The sequence below is a fragment of the Montipora foliosa genome, chromosome 6 (assembly GCF_036669935.1).
Source record: "Montipora foliosa isolate CH-2021 chromosome 6, ASM3666993v2, whole genome shotgun sequence".
NCBI lineage: Eukaryota > Metazoa > Cnidaria > Anthozoa > Scleractinia > Acroporidae > Montipora > Montipora foliosa.
The window spans coordinates 3,390,129-3,411,845 of NC_090874.1; the positions used below are offsets into that span (position 1 = coordinate 3,390,129).

Sequence of the window (21,717 nt, forward strand, 5' to 3'; positions counted from 1 at the left end):
AGCGCACGCAAGAAAAAGCTAGAATCATTCAAATCATTGTGCAAAGGCCACTTCAGTTTTTCGTACCGAAAGAAGATTGGGATGATGCACAGTAAGTTGCCATTCATAATTTTTAAAGCCGGCAACTTTTCACGCTTGAGCAAAAAGCAAGCAAAACACGCCGGTGAAGCAAATATCAACCAAAGTTTAAGATGCATAAACTGACTAGGAACAGCTTCTTCTCGTAATAAAACTGAGAAACCTCCATTCTCTTTTTATGTCCTTACAAAATTAGATAATATTGTTTGACGCAAACTTATGCACTGTATTCGATGCTCTGTTGCCATCAAGCTGAGTGACGCTGGTGATTGAATAGTTTTCAGTGCAGTTTCAAATCACTAAATTTTAGGTTTTGATGACAACTCAAGCCATTCGCGGCTGCTCTTTCTATCTTTACTTTAATTAATTTTAAGTTAATTTGACGTCCAAACCGGCCTAAACCGGCTAGACGATTTTACTCGTCAATGGGGAACCCCTGTAACCCATTAAAACCCTCCTTATCCCATCCAATTACAGGATAGGTCGCCCGAATTGTGCAACCTGAACAATGATGATGGGTTGATCATCGCGGAAAAGTGCTTACGATAGCGCTAAGTTATATTTTGAAGCGATGTTCTTTCTTGAAGTTGTCGTTGTTCTTGCTTGAGCTCCGAAAAATCTCTCGTGGGAGGGAAACTAATTAACATATTTTTGTTGCCTTATCTCAGGTTTTGCGTCATGATTTTGTCTTTTGTTGTTCTTTTGTATGGAGGATGACTGGCCTGCTTTATTCTTAAAATTGCACCAAGTTGCGCTTTACAACCTAGTCTGCTAAAAGTACGAAGCCATGAACAAAATTAACAATAATTAGCCTTTTTTGTAACTATAAAAGAATAGGCATAATTCGTCTCGCATAAATGAGGGTAAACAATGATTCTGCGCCTGGTAAATTCCTTCGAGTTAAGTAGCATAAGTTGCAGTATGCGTCAAGACGAATTATCCACGTGGCAAACCCCAAATCGTTTGAGATAACACGATGTAAAATATTTTTGGTTGTAGAGCGCTTTAATTACTTTGGGGTGGATCATTTTCTTTAATGTTGATAACAATTTTTTTTGTGCAATAACATGTTACTCAAGACTGACGTCAAACAAATTAAAGAACAAAGCTACCTAGTCTTCAGTTATATGAGTCATTTTTAAAACAACAACAGTTTCATTACCCCTCTACGACAATGCAGATTACAATGAAAAAAGTCTTCGCTTTTTGAAAAAGCACCTCACTTAAAGCCGTTGTGCTTTGTCAGTTTTGAGGGTCACTCCCTTTTTCCTTATAAAATCCAAAAGATGACTTTCATCACGTAGAATAACCACTGCGTACAAATACACATCACATCTTTGTATGACACATACAATTGCAATACTTTAAGTTCAATGGAGCAATTTTCATACCATAATTAATAAATTGTTTCTGCAAGACTGAGACAAAATCTTGTGGTTTTAATGGCAGGATATTGTTAGAGAAGTTTGAGAGATGACGCAGGTTTTTTTCAATACGATGAGCCTCAGTGTTGAGGAAAAATAAATGACCAATCGAGTTGTCAGCTTAGTAAATTAATTAATTTTTTTTACGTCAAAGCCTAGATGTATTTAAGGACGTTGGCAGTTGTTCTCAACTGCCTTTGTCGCGGGGATAAGCGGGGTTGCGTGTATAAGACGTTTCTTTGCCGGTAAGTATTTGTTTGTTTTATGCAACAAGATTTATTAATTGCTTGTTGTGTTCAGTTTTCTTTGTCTTTTTTTTCCCTCTTTGTTTTCATGTTCAACTAAGGCCGCTAAAAGTGATATATTTTATTTGCTCAGGATTTCTTGAAAACGGTAAACAATGGACAATCATGTCACCACTCTGCTTAGTGTTAGATTGTTAGCGGCAGTTAGACTGCACCGCAGTACATGAGTAAACCGGCGGCAAAATTGTAAATTAAGTAGACAAATTTTTGCTGTCACTGAGTTGTTGAGACCTTGTCAGTTTGCTTTGGCTGACTCAGATCTTCACCTTGCTTTATCGCACCTCTATTTTGTTGCATTCTGATATTGAACAAAACTAAGGGAAAGGGCAGATTGCCGTTGAAGTGGTTAATTACATCAGTTCGACAAACTCCGTCAGTGTCCGTTTACTGATCGAGGCTTATCAATTGTAAATTAGCTTTCCACTGAAAGTACTCTCATTTATATTCAGCATACGTGGGTTAGGTAGATATTAAAAAAGAAAACCAGATAACTGAAACATGAAAAGTAATTCAGTTTAAAATATTAAAATTCCGAGTTGCTTAATTAATTGTCCGATAAACAGTCTGTACCTTGGATCGATACATGTATTGGTAATTTCAAACTTTTCATACATAACGATACATGATAATGATTGTATTGAAGACTCATTGGACGATTCTTTTGTTTAATATATCTTTTCCCACGATCTTTGAAACTGGACTTTCAGTTTGATAGACTTCATAAATAATTTCAGTTAGCAATGGGGACAGGGCACATCTGTAGAAAATTGATAATTTCTTTAACAGCGGAACACCTGTAGATGCGTTTAGTGCCGGTTTGAAAAATACACCGTCACTGTTCACGTAGTTTCTAATTTCTTTGTTAGACACGACTCTTTTGGGAAGTACTTAATTAAAAGTAACCTATGGTTTAAAATTGATCGAGGAGAGTCACGGTGACCATAAGATAACGAATTTTACAGAGACTAGACTAGACTGTGCATATTACAGAGACTAGTATTTTGGATGCTACCATCAATTGAAAAAAGAATTTAGAAATTATAAATAGAACCACGGGCTGATCACGTGTGTTCAATTAAATTCAGTGAAATAAGTGATCAAGGTCCAAACGAAACCTTTCAATGATGCATTCATGATATATTATATAGTGAGTCAGCTATTTTTGCTAAAAAAAAATGTGTTAATTATATTGCTAGCGGCAGTTAGACTGTACAGGAGTGAACTGCAAAATTGTAAATTATGTAGACAATTTTTTTCGCTGTTACTGAGACCTTTGTCAGTTTACTTCGGCTGTCTCAAATCATCACTTTGCTTTATCACGCCTCTATTTTGTTGAACAAAATAATGGAAAAGCCAGATTGCCGTAGAAGTGGTTGATTACTAAGATTCCGTAGTCGAAAGCGAGTTAAACTGAATTGAATTAGTTAGGACCATCATGTAGGTTCATTGCACAGATTTATCTATAAAGAATATGCCGCGAAAATTTTATAATCATATGTGATATTGTTTTTCTTTACAGAGTTAAAGCTGTTGCCTCGATAGCTGTAAATCCCGTAAGGGGGGGGGGGGGGGGGGCGTACTGCCATATATGGGCTATATAGGTATTTGCGCTGTCTAGAATAGGGTATCATTTTTCACGAAACTGACCAGTCGGTTGAAGATTTTATCAACACTAAGGAAACCAGAAATTCCCACTCAAGAATATAAGAAAATCAAATCGGCAAAGTTTAACTTTATTTAACTCAGCCTCAACAGTGTCAATAAATGGCTATCATGAAACACCTCTGGATATTATTAACTGTCAAGAATCGGAATTTAGACGGAAATCGGTGGGAGTTTACTCTAGTAGCAAAATTCAGGTGAACTAGCTCTGGTATAGGCTAAGAGTTCCAGGGTCCCAGCGGCACATCCCCACCCAGAAATTCCTAAAGTGCCCCCCCCCCCCACCCCCGGGCTGTAAATTGAAGGCTTTTTGAGGCGTGGCCTTGTTGCTATGGCAACATATGATGTCACTAATACTATCCAACAATTTTGGTCATTGAGTGTTATCAGTAAAGACCAGTAAAGACTTGATAAAACTGTTTGAAATTATGCCAAAGAATTTCAATTTTTAACGTATCATACCACCTTATAATGGGCTCCTGAAGAACTTTCCACCTTAAAAAAAAGCATTGGACGTGTTTTTAATTTGTCCTCCTAACGAGATGATGATGATGATGATGATGATGATAAATGGTATAAGTCACTTTATAAAATTTATAAAATTTCCAATTTAAGGGGCTTTTTCACGGTTCTTAGTATAAGTAGCCTCGGTGTTAAAGAAAACTGAATACACCAAAAAATTAGTATTACTTGTGCTACTGCCAATACTAAATAAACATTAATATTACAAGTGATAAATATAGAAGGAATAATGTTTCATAATACCAATGCTACCAATAATTACTGGAGCTCTGGGGTTAGTGACTTGAATATTGGAAAAGCAATTTTAAGAAATTTAGGATGTTTGTTATCGCAATTATGTATGTTCCTTCAGCCTAACGAAAGAAAGCTTGAAAATTTCAGAGTTGGACAGGACTCTCTAAATATGAATATATCTTTCATATGAGAATATGAACTGCGGAAAAAAAGAATTTTTGAAAGATCTATAGATTACCGCGGTTATCAATGTTATTTTAGAGTAACTAAAGGAACTAAAGGTAAATTCAGGCTGGAACAGTACTGGGCCAGGGTTAGCTCCTGAATGGGCCCAGGACCTCTGCAGTACTGGTGCATTACTTCACCAATTGAGCCAAGAGACTCATTGGGAGCTGGGCATTTTGTGAATTCATAGTAAGCCCGAAGATGATTGTGATCAAGAAAAAGTGTGTACGTTGAAAAAAATATGTATATGAACTTCGGAAAAGAAGACACTGCGATTGAAGTGTTGATGATAAGAATATTGAGTCTTGAGCTCACCGAGGACTTTTTTTCCTTCCTAATTTTTGGCTTTTACACCCGCTATATTATGACTTGCTGATGTCCAAAATAGTGTAAACTAAAATAGATCACTGAGTGTGCTTTCCATAAAACAGTCCTTCTTCTGAAACCTTCACTATAAGAATCGTGATGGCTGAACGGTCTGAACCGAACAGCTTTTGTGTGCGATAAAAACACTGTTGTTTATCAATAAACAATACCCTTACATATGTACCTGGTGCATAAATCATGGACGCACTCTCTGACGTTAAAAGATTCACTTCGATAATCAAAAATTCGTGCCGTTTAATATGACTTAAAAAATATGTCAGTTGATTGAATTGTACAGCCAACTTCTAACGACTCTCTAACTGTAGTTTTTAACAGGTTCAATCTTCGCGTTGGCAAAATCAAAATCATGAAACAATAGACCGCAATAAAAAGACAATCTTTCAAACACATTAAGACTCAGGCATTATAAAGAACAAAGACAACTAACTCGTTGCGTGCATTGAATGTATGGATCGCTTTGAATTCCTTTACAACGAATACTGAGAAAAGAAATTTAATTGCTCTGTGCTATATTCACTTACTGATCGTTTGGTATTCATTAAATTGTGTTTAATTTATAATCCACAAAGTAAACACGGCAAGTTCGTCACTTTCGTGTGGTCCTTAAGTATTCGTCAAAGACCATGGTCTACCATCGGTATGAGCAGTTGACCCTACCGACTCAGTTTAATGCAATATTTCGTTCTCAACCGGCCGAAATGTCTTAGATTCCGTGCGTTTTGCCTCGGTGCTGTCAAGTGTGCGAATCAAGCTCCTACAAAAATTGGGAAAAGTGGCACGAAACCACTTAGAAATTCGCATGCGCAGAACGGGCAATACGTTTTATTTCAGAGGACCTTTGCATGATTAAGCGCACTCATTGATCACAATAACCGTCAACAATCCCTAAATCTTTTTTTAAAGTGGTGTTAAACTGAGAAGACATCCGCGCGTGCACTCTACGGATGTTGCGTCTTCTTGATTTTTGTGTTACGTAAATTGGTAAGGCGTCGTCCTTGGACACTTCAATAAAACCATTAACATATCATTATCATTTCACGACAGAAAAGGGTTTCATGGTCCATAGCTGTAAAGAATTCCAGCTTAACATTTCTTTTTAGGTAAAAATGTCCCCTCTTTCGTCAGAGGAACATAAGTGAAACTATAGGCCCACCTTTATCTTGGAAGATTGCCAGACAGACAGGACGTTAAATACTATTCCGTTTAAAAATATCTTTCTAAGAAAAAAAAAAGGGCAAATCAAGACAAAAGGAAGCGCTGAAACGTCAATGATTTGCAATGCATTATCATTTTATGAGAAACTATCCAGTATTTACAACATCTTGGTATAGCCACGTTTCCAATAATACCGAAACCTTTTTTCAAATGATTAAAGCCAATAATTCATATTTTAAATGTAAGCACTGTCTCCCTTATTCAGCCGTGTAATGATACAAATGTTTCGAAACAGGAATCAGTGATATTGATGATTACTGCAATTCCGTGACGCAAATACGGTCCCTACCCACGCAAGTGCATCCAAGACCATTGTATAAGAGCATTCGAAGTGCGTGTTACAGGGAGAGTAATCACTAAACGGCAATGGAGGGGCACAAGACAGTACTAACAGCCTGTGTGACGGGAACATTAACTGCATCCGATGGGAAAGTCCCTGAGGTGAGATAAAATCTTCAAAAATTAAGCGCCCAATCCGAAAAAATGTCGAATTGATCATTTTGTCCCCACTCAATTCCAAAGGGCTGTTATCATTTAAGTGTTTCGCAATTCGCATGAGGTATTGATTTTTAATTACCCGTTACACATCCAACAAAACGTTCCTTTTTACCGTTAAATCGATGATGTTGAGAACAGAACCGGCGAGTGTTGATAACTTAAAACTTGCGCCTCGAAGGGATTCTGCAATAATTAGCGGCTTTCTGTTACGTCTAAATGCGTGTTCAGTTTCCTGAGGCAACACGCTAACCAATAGCCAAAGAAGAGATTATTTCCTATCAAAAGTGGCCAAAAGATTCCTTTGTTTCACCCTGTTCAGCTTAGGCCTATTCAAACTTTAGATCTGAGAATGGAAAACTCGAAATTAGGAGTCATAAGAGGAATTATATCGATTCTCCTCGAATTTGCGGGAACTACTGAACTAGAAAACGTACCTCATTTAAAATTCTTTCAACGGCCTTGCTTTTTAGCGCTAAGATTTCAAAGAAGTGCCAAATCGAAGCTACTTAAAGGTTACAAAATCACATCGCCTACAGTTTCACCGTTAGTTCCGATTCTAGTTATGCAGTACTAGAGCTTTACCCGACTTGGAAGTGCACTTGAATGATTTTTCAAATCCACTTTCCGCAGGCATACAAAATCAATGTTGTGTATTCAGACGGAACTAGGTCTGTCCTTCGGAAGACATACGAAGAGTTTGTTGATTTGCAGGTAAGTTTAATAAAGCCGATTTTTCTCCTTTTGTTAGATCACAGATGGGAGTTTGTTTATGCGACATGATGTGCAAAGTTCAACACAGACTTAATGATATTGATCGTCTTTTTGCACAGTAAACAATCCAAAGTTATCAATTTCTCGAATTACTTTTAGTCTTAGTTTTAAATATCCCTCGTTCAACTCACTTCAGTAAATAAATAGATAAATACCGAGGGTTCAAGGTATTTTTCTCACTTATATAATGATTTTTCCCAAACCTAGTATTTGAGAAACAGCTCTTGAAAAGCAAGTTTAGGAAAACAACAGTGATTGCCTTGTGGAACATTTTTTTTCAGGACTGGCATGTGCGTCACAAGGTTATTTATCAGAGACCAAAACAAATTTTGTCAACAAAAACACATTTGCTCTGGAGTGACAGTGGGAGTTTGGACAATGCATGTGCGAGCCAGCGAGGCATGCGAGCCATGGTTGCGAGTCATGCTAGCCAAGATGGCGAGTCAACATGCAAATCACACAGTTATTGTAAGCTAAAACAATAAAACGGGTGCTTAGACTTAATAACAGTTTATCAGCGCTATTTGAATTTAATGCGAAATTTGCATGACTCGCTAACTCGCAGATTGTCCAGCCCCAGTGGCAGGAGACTAAACAGGAAATCAATTAAAAGAATTAAGTAATAATTATATTTCCACTATTTTTAGTTCATAATATAATCAATGGAATTAAATTTTGAAGGTATTGAGTACTATGGTTGCCGGCATCAGATAGATTTGGTCATTTCGATCGAGGAAGAGACAAAACATCTGCTTTCTCAGGCTTTCCGGAGAGGCGCCATGTGATTAATTTAAGGTTTCCAAAGCTAGAATGATGTAATGGTTCTAGTACTTGTTTTTTTCCCCCGCAGCTTCTGCGAATATTCACCAACAGTCCGATTTTGATCACTGTGCAAATAGCCATCTTTACACTTTTCATATTAATTTCCGGCAGGGAACAGTTCATGAGTTACTCAAGAAAAAGGCGGGATACTCAAAGAAAACGGCGAAAACACTTTTGTCCAGTTTACCAGGTTTGTCATTTTGGCTTTTCTATTCTTAAACATAGTAAGTAGATTTTAATGTCTCCTTTCAAAGTCTCTGAGAGTGCAAGTGCAATGTAGGTGCCTTTTTATTTGTGGGTTGATCTTGGGGTTTCGACTTTGTGGCCGCTTATCATTCAGTGAGATTCGAATCATGTATTTTGCACCCCTTGGTGTCACACTCTTTTGTAGCCGTCCATAGTTGATTTGCACTATGGTAACCCTAAATCATTATAATTGATTTACCCTTTTTTTCCTTGTTCATCTTTAATGTTTGCAGATCTTAACTCAACTCTTTCCCGAATGCGTTCCAAAGAGAGTGATTTAAAAAGGATGGGCAGATTGGATGAATTTATTAAGGTAGAACTAATTGCACTTTAACAAGTTTTATTCCTTTTCCCTTCCCCACTACTACTTCATGACCCCTGTTTAGGCCTTCAAAGCATTTTTTTTGTTAGGTGGCTGCGTTCACACTTTAATAAAGTTATTGTAAACACTTTCACAAGAAACAGGTTTTCCGAGTTCGCAAACTTGAAGCGTTCATACCAGAGGTCATGTTAACATTTGAGTTGGTGATTGGTATGGCCGCGTCGCTCGTGGCTCCTTTCTTGAAATTTTGTGGCTATGCCCTCCCAAATGTTTTTTCTTTCGACTCATGGTGCGAGCTAGCTTGGATATAGCTAGCTTTACCCAATGCCCGATGAGTGTTTTCCTCCCTACAAAGCCACAATTTTGCGCCTCGCCACTGTCCGCCATCTTGAAGTTGTGTTTCAAAATCATGATCGGAAACTACCTGTCCTCGCGAGATGTTTACGATGTTGATTCTTGTAAGTATTTTTCGATCCAGGGTCGTACTGAGGCTCAGTCATCAGGTATGAACTTCTTCGCATTTCTCAAACGCGGGCATCACCAGGGTTCAAACGCGGGCAAAATGATTCGGTCTTGCGTGAACGCAGTCTTAAGTAAGAAATATGAATTACCTGGGAGAATCAGGTTTCCGACACTAAAATCGTTAAGAAAAGATGAATTATAAAGCAGCACACATCCACCAACAAACTTATCCATTCCTCTATAGGAACTTTTCACCCTTCCTCCAGTAGTCACCGAATCTGAAACTGTAATGGCATTTTTTGGTGCCTTCGTGGGCCAAAGAGGAAACGCTGACCGGTGAGGCTATTTTCTTTTTTCGAATTTTATCACATCACTTTTGTCAGGAGAAAATAACCTATTTTGGTTTTGTAGGTTTGAAGATGAAGAAGAACTTAAAAAGATCAACAAAATGTCGGAAAGTGGTATGTTTAATATTGCATCGGTACTCAGTAATAATTCAACAAATTAAGTAAGATGCTGTTTTTTTACTTCTTTAATGAAACAGATTTTCTTGATACACGCTCATATTTCCTACCAGCTAATCAAAACTCGCGTCTGACAGCACAACCAAGCTAAACACAGCTATTGACCAATGAGACCGCGCTTACTATCCTATTGCAAATTCATGATAAAACTGAAGACGGCGCCTGATATTTTTTTTCCTTAAGAAAGCAAGAATTACTTAGCTATGTAGCTTCCAAAAATGAATCAGCTACCACAATTTACTTTAATCATTTACTTATTCATAGATTACATGATTTATGTTTTGGTTAGCACTGTGTGCTTGACCTGATGCACCGGAGCCCCTTAAACCTCGTTAACCGTATACACTCGAAACGAACATGAACTTATTTCCGACCAGTTTCTGCTGCTGCCGAGTTAGCCAAGAAGAAGATAACCTGCGTAGCAAGCGTTCCTGTTCGACAGAAGAGCTTCGAACCGATTTTCTGCAAACTGGCCGCGCGAAAGTTGGGGCAAGAGACTGAGCTCCAACTTCCGCGCGACCAGTTTGCGGAAAATCGTTTCGAAGCTCTTTTTGTCGAAAAGGAACGCTTGCTACGCAGGCTAAGAAGAAGAGTATGGATTTACAAAATACTGTTACGCAATTCGGGTAGGACCACATCGTATTATGAACGAAAATTAAGCTAGAATCTTTCTTCTCTATAAATAGTTATTCTTTCTATCACGACAGGTCGCGATTCACCCAGACCTTCAACGTTTAGCCCAGTACCAAATCGCAAGGCGTTCGATCAACAGAGTTTATCGTGGATGCCAGAGAAGTTGAATGATGAAACAAGGGAAGAGATATACAGGAGGTTAAAGGAAACAAATCCAGCCCAAACGTTTTCACCGATACCAGGAAGAAGAATAGTATCCTCAACGGATGCAGATTTGGGAAGCAGGTCTCCGAGGCCTGGTTTGAGAAGAAGACCATTCTCAGTTGCTGCAAATCTTTCAGAGATGTTCGAAGAAAATAAAGACGTTATTGCAAAATTTCAAGGTACAGAACGCCTTCAAAGCCCTGCAACCACGCCTGTCTCTTCTCCCAGACCAGGTTTGAAAGTGAGACCAGTCAGTGACAGTTTTGCGATTGGCGACGAGCTTGACAAGATGAAAATGACAGAGGAAAGTCCTGTTGCCTCACCAAGGTCTCCACGACAGTCAACACAGCTGCTGTCAAGAAGTAAGGAAAGTCCCCCGCCTGAAAACCCCAGGGATGGTGACTCCGCAGGCTCCGGGAGGAAGGAATCACGGGTCAGAAAGATATCACTCCAAAATGGAAGGCGAAGCCCTAACAAGACGAAGTATGTCGCTGTTTCTTCATTTCGCGGAGAGGAAAAGGGAGAAGCGTCACTTGAAGAAGGCGAGGAATGTGATGTTTTGCAGAAAGAGAACAGCGGATGGTGGTATATCAAAAATGAGTTCAGTGAAGGATGGGCACCCAGTGCCTTTCTGATGCCCGTTCAGTCCTCGAGACCTTCATCGCCTGACACGGCAAGTCAACTTCAGAGTTTGGAAAGCAAGGAAAAAACAGCTTCTGAAGAACAAGATGTGCAAGAAAAACAAAAGGTACAAAATACTGAAATATTACGTCTTTCTCAGTTGTCTTGTTGATATTGTTTAAGTATTTTTTGATACCCTATTTTCGCCCCTCTAAAATTCAGTAAGAATTACCGGAAACCAGGATACATAAACAGCTGAAACGGATCTAAAACTGCGTTGCAACCACTCCAATTACGATTTCCAAAAGAAACACTCTTTTACGTAAGTGAGGGAAAATTTTTCAAGTTAGCTGTTTTCACTGTTCCTGTTTTGGTTGTCTGACATCTTGATTTCACTATTTTTAAGTATGCGACTTCTTATGTGAATTTTTGGTCGGTCTTAGTCGTTTAGATTTCACCGTTCAATACACGAAACCAGAGAATTCCACTGACATAATGACTTTGTATCGCCTTGGAATTACAATTAAAATTTTGTAATCATGTAATTTCCAAGGATGATGGCTTTTGTAGAATTTGATTCTCACTTTTGGACCCGGCTTTAAGAGGCAGCGAACATATATTGATGTTCAATGATAAATATACATATAAAAAAGGAAACATAAAATGATCAAGAAAAGTCCAGTACTTGACTTTGATGACTGTGTAAGAACTGCTAAGGATTTCAATGTCCGATGGCTTGTCAATGTATGTATTTCAAAACATAAAATAAAACTGACCAAATCAAATCTCGAAGCCAAAAAGGTTGCTACGTTTATCGGAAGGAAACTGATAGACCTTAAAATCATGATGACTTGGCACAAGACGTGTGGTTCACTGTGCGTGCTATTAAGAATGAATATCGGTACGCCCATGAAAGCGAACATTCAAATAACGTGCAGACATGATCATACTACACGTGGTAAGCAAGATATCGTCTTTTAAGCCAAATAAAGACATTTGTGGATGAGGAGGTTCTAAAAATAAATCGATAAAGCGTCATCAAGTTGTGTTTTGGCACCGGTTCTCCCAAACAGCATGCTATAAAAATGGTGTTCGTTATGAGGTAAATGACAGCACATTGTTTGGTACAGATCAGGGCTCTTCAAAGGTGGGTGCAAGACAATTGAATTGGCAATTAAAAATAACTAAATGTAAAAATCAAACGGTCATTCAAAATTTAATCCTTGAGCGACAATGCACAGTTTATTATCAGCAGTGGTTGTCATAGCACCCCAAACAGTCTCCTTTGTTATGGCCGCGGAGATTGAGAGGTATTAACGTATCCTTGACGTCATATCCTGGCTGGCAACAGTGGTATGTCGTAAAGAATTGTAAATGGCACTGTATAAAACCAATGTCCTCTTCCTGTAGGCACAGTCGCTGACTCTAAACGGTCGAAAAGGAGTTCGGAAGATATCAAGCGAAATGAACAGGCGAGTCAAATTCCTTACAGTTGAGGGAATCCAGAAACGAAAGAACCCAGATAAGAATTATGTAAGTATTATAACGATATGCCGTGATAACAGATATTAAGTTTGCCATAAATGTATTTTTCTTTATTCATTATTAGTTATGTGTTCAAAGACATTTGAAAGAGTGCGGTCAAATATAACCTGGTTTAGCTAGGATTAAACGTAAATTGCCAGGCACAGATCATCACTACCTTAAGAATAATCTATCCACTGAGGACATCACGAATTTTAAACAACTGATTAGCTGGGAATAAACTAGGATAATATCGCAAGTCTTTCCAGGGGAACTGCTTTTTTGTTATATATTGGGTCCAACGGTATTTTGTAAAAACATATTTTGTTCGAAGTATCTTGTATGAAAAATAAATGGAGAAAACATATCAAAGTTCAGATAAAAGAGACTTTAAACTGCTTAAAGGCAAAATGTCAGAGGAAATAACTGCTTCAAAATTGTATTTAAACTTTTAGGAACGCTTTGTGTACAATGTACCCGGCAACTTGCTCACATGTGAGGCATTTCGCACGATACAAAAGGAAGTTGGAACTGGTCTTTGTATTATTTAGTCGCTGAACTTGATTTAACCTCGCTCTAGATTTTTCCGTAAGACTGAATCTTCTTTGGGTTACTGCCTTTAACCTGCAAGAGGAAGCAACCTACGTCAATTAATAGTACTTACTGTCCGTAATAATAGGAAGGAAACCCTTTCTGAACTTGTTCCAACGATCCTCTTTTTAGGTCTACATTCTTAAAGTGGTTTGGTCTGATGGAACTATCAATATAGTTTACAGGCAGTGCAGTGATTTCTTTTACCTTCAGGTAAGAGTTAAGAACAAAGTTGTCCGGCGATAAAAATGTACCCCACGGTTATTGATTTCATAAATATCATCCTCTGATAACATTCTGTGCCACAAAAGTCACACCGAATGAGCCATTAAGAATATTGCCGCCTCTTTTGCCAATTATCCATAAACATACTCCAGTTTGTGGTCCAATATTCAACATAATGCAAAGTGTACGTGGAATTCACTTTGAGAAGTGTTGTGTCATGGTTTCTCTAATCTACCACCAAAATGGCATTATCACGTGTAACATGTTATGTAATCGGAAAAAGTAGTCACGTGAGGAGGCCTTTTTCATGAAGAAAGCATAAACTAATCTGCTAAAACAGAGACAACAATAAATATACAAAGTTAAAAAATGATAATAAAACACAGGAAGTTTATTTGGGCCGTTTCAAGTGCACCGACATACATTACAAAACTGTTTAATTAAGTAGCTCAGTGATGTATCACGTACGAAACATCCGAAATCACAAGTCTTTCAAATGATATATTTTCGCTGGAATATTTTCTTTTCTTCGTCAATACCTCATGTTCAAGAAGGGAAAAAACTCCATTGACATGCAAACATCCGTTGATTCCGCTCACTCACAACCTCTCATGGTTCTTACAATGAGAAACTGAGCTATATGGATATCTTGATTTCGGGTTGTATTCCGTAGAGGTTGTCCTACGAGTGGACTTACAGGTATCTTTAAGGAATAATTTTGCACAATGTTTCCACAGAGTATGCTATAGGTGTGTACTTTAAGATTTGGCTGTATTCATCACTTCGTTAAATCAAGATGGAGATCAGAATAATCGTTAGAAATGTACATGGTGACTTCACGAAAAGGACAATCATTAGTTTCTAAATTTTAATGTTTTCTTTAGGAAAATCTGAGAAAAGAGTTCCCAACAGCTATTGGAAAAGAAATTCCCGTTTTAAAAGGTAAGCAGAAAGAGGTTCCATTCAAAGGAGCATCATGACACTGAGAGCTTAAAGATAAGGCACGGAATCTTGAAGGAAAAGATTATCTATTTCCAGTTAAGTTGACAATAAATATTTTGTTCATGTTTTCAGGAAAGAAATTCTCGGAAAATTGTCGTTTCTGCTTCAAAGATGGAACTTGCAAGAGGAGACAATTTATGAACCAATTTTGTCATGTGAGTCAATATTGCAGTTTTCGCATAGTCATCGATCGTTCCAAAAAAATGCTGACAAGTCACCATCCTGCTGTGGTTATGTAATTTCTCTAGCAATGGTTAGGTCCTCAATCGGCTGAAAGATGTAATTTCTTTCTTTCTCTAGGAACTCATCAATGCTCCCGATAATATCTCAAAAAGTAACGCTGTTATGACCTTTTGCAAGACGCGATCAAGCGATTTGCTTCCCCACGGACAGTAAGTGTACACTGAAATTGATGTGCGGTTTATTTCAATCATGCATTTTTCCTTCGACCTGTATCTTCCTGGAAGAAAGCAGAATCTTTCATGCAAATCAGAACTAGTAGAAATTGTGGCATTCAGCGTTTCAAGCTTGGAGATTATCCTTTATAAACTTGTTTTTCTTTTATACTTGACACGCCCAAGCTCTTTTGCCTAACTTTCCCACCGTCTCTTCATTTGTTATTAGGAGTGACAAAAAGGACGCCAAGACCTCTGAAAGTAAGTAACTGTACGAAATGTGTACTATGACGACGGGCATTCCATTTTAAAAGTGCTCATGAATTACATCCAGAACTAACTATAAACGAAATCTATAACTTTTATTTCAGATAACGACGAAAATGACGACGTGCAAATTTCTGGACCGGTTGTATTTGAACAATACATTGTGGTTGCTGACTACAAAAAGAAAAACAAGAACGATATCTCATTGACAGCCGGGGATACGGTTGATGTCATAGAACGAAATGACTATGGTAAGGATTGGATTTAACGATGTGGGAGTCCACGTGGGCACGAAGGTTATTCTCCATTCCTTAGGCAAGATATCTTTCTGACGACTTTCATTTTTTCCCACTTCTCCTCCCTCCGCCGTATTTTCTCTCGTTTCCACCCGTTCATTTCCCTACATCCTCTTCAAGCTCTCCCCATTTCCTTAAGACGTTTAAGGTGATTTCACAAAACAGCACTGAACCATATTGATTTTCAAAATAACTGCCTCCAGTCGAATATGAAGAGTATATACGAAATAATTGACAATTATTCTACGAGGGAGTGCTGGATATGAAGTGATGGATAACTATAATCATTTTACATCCAGCAAGCCCGAGTATTTGTTTTATTAAGAACTCCAGGATCAACAACTCTTCCATACGGAATTGTCGACTAAAGCATCGATTTCCGCCTCGGTCAATTCCGGTCCAAAACGGCTTTTGTCGGCCATTTTTTTCAGAGCTGCAAAAATGTTTACAGCTCGCTTTATTGCTGACGCGTTCGTTGACCATATTAGGTACAGCAGGTATATGAACTGATAGCCTGTATCCGGCGAGCCAATGAAAATGCTGGAAATCTGATATCCGTAGTTCAGTTTTTAATAAAAGCAGATATGTATAGGTATTGTTTTGTTTTAATTTTAAGGTTGGTGGTTGGTCGACCATGAAGGAGAATTAGGGTGGGCTCCAGCCTCGCATCTTGAACCTGTGGATGATGGATCAGAGATCACGACCTCAAAAACCTTTCCACCCGGACAAGGTAACATGACGTATTCCATGCCTGAATGTTTGCAAAGTTACAGAGAGAGTAACATAATTCGCTAAAGTGACTGGTCTACTCCAACGGGTCGGGAATCAGGAAACAAGACCGTGGACACGTAGTTAATATATCAATACATCATTTTTTGTCTAACAGAGGAGGTGTACGAGTCCATTCAGAGCTATAAGGCCCAGTCTGAAGACGAGTTGTCGTTCGATGTTGGAGTCATGCTTAAAGTTGTGGAGAAGACCTTGGATGGATGGTGGCTCGTGAGGTACTGAAATTTGAAATAGAATGAACTTTATTTAAGTGACATATCTTCTAGCCCTGTGGCTCTAAGTAGGGACATTGTACATAGACTGAACTTATTGACCCTTGCTCGCCCAATTGTGAGAGTAAAAAAAGACAACAACAAAACATATTCATCTATCACAGGATACAATTCAAACTTGCAAGTAACCAGACCTCACTGAGGAGGCTTGATAGTTCAGACGTTACAGCAGGGGGAGCCCAATTGAGCGGGCATGAGTTCGAGTTCACTTCAAATGAGCCTGGGTGATGTTTTTTCTCATGTTTCTTCTTTACAACTGAACAAGTCGCTTCATTGACTTAAAAAAACCTCCCCTTTGGCAACGTTGTCCACTTTCACTGAAGCCGCCAGAAAACTAATTTACAACTTAAGTTAAATATAAAACGTAATGATTAAGAAATTGGCGAATCCAATCCTTAAGTGCGCTTAACAACGTCACGGATTTATGATTAAGTTGTAGTTTCAGGTTTTCCGTCCATGTTGCTAAGCTCTCATAAATAATTGCATTCTAAAACTGAGCGAACTCTTCATTTTGTAGATTCCAAGGCGATGAAGGCTGGGCTCCCGCCATGTTCCTGAAGAAGGTTGCCGATTCCACTGACTCTACGCTCTCGGCAAAGGGAAAATTAGACGAGTTAGAAATTGTTTCTTTCGACGGAGGTAGGTCAAGTTTGCTTTTCACTTTGAAAGCTACATGAAACTAAATTAAGACCAAAGTAATTACACAGCATATCACAACTGCAGGTTACATCATTACGCGCCAATCACAATCAGATTGAAAAGCAATTGATGGTAACGCCCTTATCGCGGAAAATTACACGAAAAAGTTACGATTGATTTGAGCTCGTTTCTCATTTGCTCAGCCAAGAAAGCAACGAAGAGTGAGCTGCTTTATGTCCCATATTTTGATGCACTTTTTCAAAACTGTGACTTTATTTCATTAACTAAGTTGCCTTTATCATCTTTATTTCTGTTTGGCAGATTCTGAAGAAGATGGCAAAGGAATGAAACGAACACCTCCTACTAGGCGAAGCAAGGTACGATTTAAATTTTAAAAAGTCACTCCAGTCTTAAAGTAGTTTTCTTAGCGTAAAAGGCCACTATTCATGGGCAGTAAATCGAAATACCTGTTGTCCCAACTTTTTTAGTTTTAAGATGTGATTCGTTACAATGATTTTTTGCTTATTCGTAAGGGACGGTAGTTTTAATTGACAATTTGTAAATTCTGTTTCGTTTCATAACTATTCCGTGTGCCGTGAAATAACTTAACATTGCAGGGAGGTATAACCACCTTTAACATGGGGATATTTCAAAGAGCAGACTTTTTATTTTGCGTGAGAGATGAGTTCGTGATGAAAAAGAATTAACCTCTTAGTGTTTCTTCTTCAACTGTTGTACAACTCAAAGAAAATAATAAGACAATTGATGCAGGCGCTAATATTTTGGCTGTTTACCATTTCTCACTTTAAGGTTCAAAAATCAATCAAAAGGAAGCCAAAAGGAATCCCTCTATCTTCATATCAATTGAATGAAACACCAATTCCAGAGGAAATAGACCCTGTTGAAACACCAAACAAGAAAAATTGTCGATCGATTTCTGTTCCCTCAAAACTGTCCCCATCAACTTCACCGCGTGTATCTCCCCGAGTTTCACCTCGACCCAAATTGAAGTCGAAGTCGAGCGACCTTGCCCCAGGAGATACAACACACCAATTGTTAAACCGTGAGACGTCGATGTCTAGTGGATATGGAAGTTCTCCAGCTGGTAGCCTCACCTCGCTCGTCTCAGATGTATTCCCTGGCGCGGAGGAGAACCATGTTCCACTCAAAAAGTGCGCCACGCTCCCAAGATTTGAAGATGTTGCGGATGAAAGCGCCATACATCGTTCACACTCTGTCACGTCATTTGCTCAATACAAGAAGGAAATGGAGGCAGGAGGAATTGGATCGCCTTCCGGGAAATGGAGCCCGACTCCAGCGCCCAGAAAGATTTCCGCGTCCAGGCGGAGTCCATTGGCAGGATCACCACCGAAGAGTCAAGACGTGAAGGTGCCGCCCATTGAGCTTTCCTCGGAGATGGAGTATGGAAGTAGTCCTGACCCTAATGATGATGCAGAAACACCAAGAGGTTTGTCACGCAGTCCTAGTCCAAAGGAAAAGTCTGAGTCATTATTTCGTGCACTTTATCCTTACATCTCGCAAGTAGACGGTGAAATCACTTTCAATATTGGTGACGTAGTCGAGGTTGTTCAACGAGGACATAACGGATGGTGGCTCCTAAAAAGTGAAAAGGCTGGACTAGGCTGGGGACCTTCCAATTACCTCGAATCTGTGGCCAATTAAAATAAGAATAAACTAACTAAACTTAAAAAGCAAAGTGCTAAACCAGTTCCGCTAAGGTTCACGTTCGGACGTAGTACGGAAGTAGATGTTTCAAGGTTCCACCACTAAGCTGAACGGGTATTTATTAGCGTACAAGTTTGAGGAAGAACTTTGGCGATAAAATAACGGGCTTTGTTTATTTTTGTATTAAACCAGAACAGATCCATAAACAATTATTATAATAATTATTTTTAGGCCGAGTCTGATGGGTGAATGTTTTTGCAAGTTTGAATACGTGTAAATAATCACTTGATAGAACATTAATATTTTTTAGCTGAAGTTTAGATATAAAGAAAAGAAACAAAAAAAAAGGAGTAATGTTTTAGACCGGATGCAATAATGGCTAATAGTCAGTGACTGCGGCGGACTTGCATTTGACTTTAGTCTTACTGTGATCAGGCATACTTTTCTTTAGAGAGGCAAAGAAAGTTACCGTTTCGAGCTCTCTTTAAAGAAAAGTACTCCCGGTTGCAGGTTAATTGCGTTACCGTGTGTATGCACTTGTTGCATCGATTGTGGTCTTACCAAATCTTTGCAATATCCTGACACTGTTACCGCGTTCAACAATTTGAACGAAGTCGTGAACTGTTGAAATTAATCGCTCTTTGGGTCTCATGATGAGCTGGTCCTTGACGAACATATTGCACTTTGTACATTTGGTGGAAAATATTTGTCGTACAGCAAGTACTTTATAAATAGAGTCTGTAACATACAGAGATACAAAAGAAGATAATAATAATTCATTTCGTTTTTCGCATATATAGTTTCTATCATTTCACTTATTTAAGGTGCTATTTCATTTTCCTTTATTCTTGGAGAAGTAAGAAAGGAGTGTTTTGTAAGTGTGGGGTGAATTAAGTCAGTGGTGGATCAAAGGAAGAAATCCAACATATGGGGAGAGCAAAGTTTAAGATGATCAGTAAACAGCCATCATTTTCAAGAGGCATTTTCAAGCAGCTATTGCAGTACATGTGCTAACTACATGACTTTACTGTGTGATTTTTTTATTTGATAAAAATCAGCAATAAAAAAAAAACAGTTCATACACGACAGGGTATCTCTTTGATTATTTAAATTTATTCCAAAACCACTTGGACACCTGTATAAACAGGGGTGAGATCGATCAGTGGCGTCCCATTAGTGTGTTTAAAGTTCGATTCCCAGATTCAGCGTCATGTGTGAGTTAAGTTTGTTTGTTCTCTTCTCTGCACCGACAGAGGTTTTTCCCCGGGTACTCCGGTTTTCCCCTCTCCTCAAAAACCAGCATTTTATTTTGATTTGATTTGATTTCCAGCCCGTCCGAGGAAAATACCCGGATGGATAGTAGTCGTCCGCTGAAAATACCTCTGTAAACAAGCGGCCTTATGGAAAATAAACAATCGAAATTGTATTAAGAGGGTTTTTGTTTGTTTTCTTTTTCAAATTTTACATTGGCTGACACGGCTTTCGTCTAATAAAGTTGAAAATAATTCAACATGATTTTTGAGCTGGCGCGTGAGCAATAAAGACAATAGAGTGTTTCTGTCTCGAAACTATCGGTCTGATAGTTGCCCCTTGGAAATTTGATGTTCTTAAAACTAGCATATTTGCCCTCGAAGCTTCGCTTCTCGGGCAAATATTTGTTTTAAGAACATCAAATTTCTGCGGGGCAACTATCAGCCGATAGTTCCTCGACAGAAACACTCTATTGTTTAAATAGTCGAAGTTTTACGTCATATGGAAAATAGTGCGCCAAGATGCTCTTTCCGGACGCTTTGTAAAATTGTGGAAATAAAAATCGGCGGCAAAACCCGGTTTGAGAATTTACTAAAACAATTATTCCATTCGCCCTTGTTGGATATGAAGTGATTATAACCAACTCGCGCTACGCGCTCGTTGGTTATTTTATCACTTCATATCCAACTCGGGCTCATGGAGTAATTGTTATGTAGCGTCGTCTTTGCCGTCGGCGTCGTCGTTTCGTAAGCTCCCTATTGAAGGAGAGCGCGGTGTCTGACAATTACAAACTGCAGACCGCGGACTGCAGACAAGCCCTAAATCACAGTTATATTCAAAGCTAATCAACCGCTCCAAAAAATGAGTGCTTACCCTTAAATACTGCTTATCAGCGAGCAGTCTGCCTTCTGCAGTTATCACACACCAGAAAGAGAAGGAGAAAAAGAAGAATTTCGAACTTCAGGATTGTGTGGCGCTGAAAATTAATAAAATGGAAAAACTAAACTACTTGCTAAAATTGTAGAACTTGAAGGGGACTGTGCCAAAATAATCACAAACTCAACATAATTTTAGAAAAGTATATATTTTTTTGATAATTCAAAAGAAATAACACCTACAAGAGCCTACAAAATGTCTTCTGATCAATAGATCATGAAATCCTTTTTCCTGACTTTTCAAAGTTTTGTTTTTACTTGCTTTTGATTATTACGAATTCAAAGTAAGCAAAAGATAACGCAAATAACTAAGCAAATTAAAAATCAACACCACATCATGTATATTTCAGTTCTTTTATTTCTTAGAAGATAATTTAATATGGTTGACCCTACCCTCCTAAGGAGGTTCATCAATGAACAATGTCCTTCTAAAAAGCTCTGAGAAAGAAAAGTAGATCGGTTATGATGCACAGTATGCCTAACCCCAACCTTAATATTAACCATTTAAAATCAGTGCCTAGACTTAACAACCATTGGGGGTTTTATATTTTACTTATGAAACATTTAAGCTACACTAACACTAACACTCACCTCTAGGGCCAATTTACTTACCAATATATTACACGTACTTGCTAATAATTGATGGTTTTTGTTGATGTTTCCTACTATCAATTTCAACCTAGTTTAAAA

At 38.4% G+C, this 21,717-nt stretch overlaps 1 protein-coding gene across 1 annotated transcript; it reads left to right on the forward strand.

The window, feature by feature from the left end:
* The first annotated feature begins 1,688 nt into the window (after nucleotides 1-1,688).
* On the forward strand, nucleotides 1,689-19,927 carry LOC138006338 (uncharacterized). Its single transcript, XM_068852602.1, has 20 exons — nucleotides 1,689-1,747; nucleotides 6,288-6,493; nucleotides 7,181-7,261; nucleotides 8,255-8,333; nucleotides 8,623-8,702; nucleotides 9,418-9,509; nucleotides 9,585-9,634; nucleotides 10,405-11,282; nucleotides 12,566-12,688; nucleotides 13,403-13,483; nucleotides 14,380-14,437; nucleotides 14,570-14,652; nucleotides 14,798-14,889; nucleotides 15,122-15,153; nucleotides 15,264-15,410; nucleotides 16,072-16,185; nucleotides 16,342-16,459; nucleotides 17,034-17,155; nucleotides 17,477-17,532; nucleotides 17,966-19,927. The coding sequence occupies exons 2-20, from the start codon at nucleotides 6,419-6,421 to the stop codon at nucleotides 18,836-18,838; spliced, it is 3,234 nt and encodes a 1,077-aa protein (XP_068708703.1). The 5' UTR covers nucleotides 1,689-1,747; nucleotides 6,288-6,418; the 3' UTR covers nucleotides 18,839-19,927.
* The last annotated feature ends 1,790 nt before the right edge of the window (nucleotides 19,928-21,717 follow it).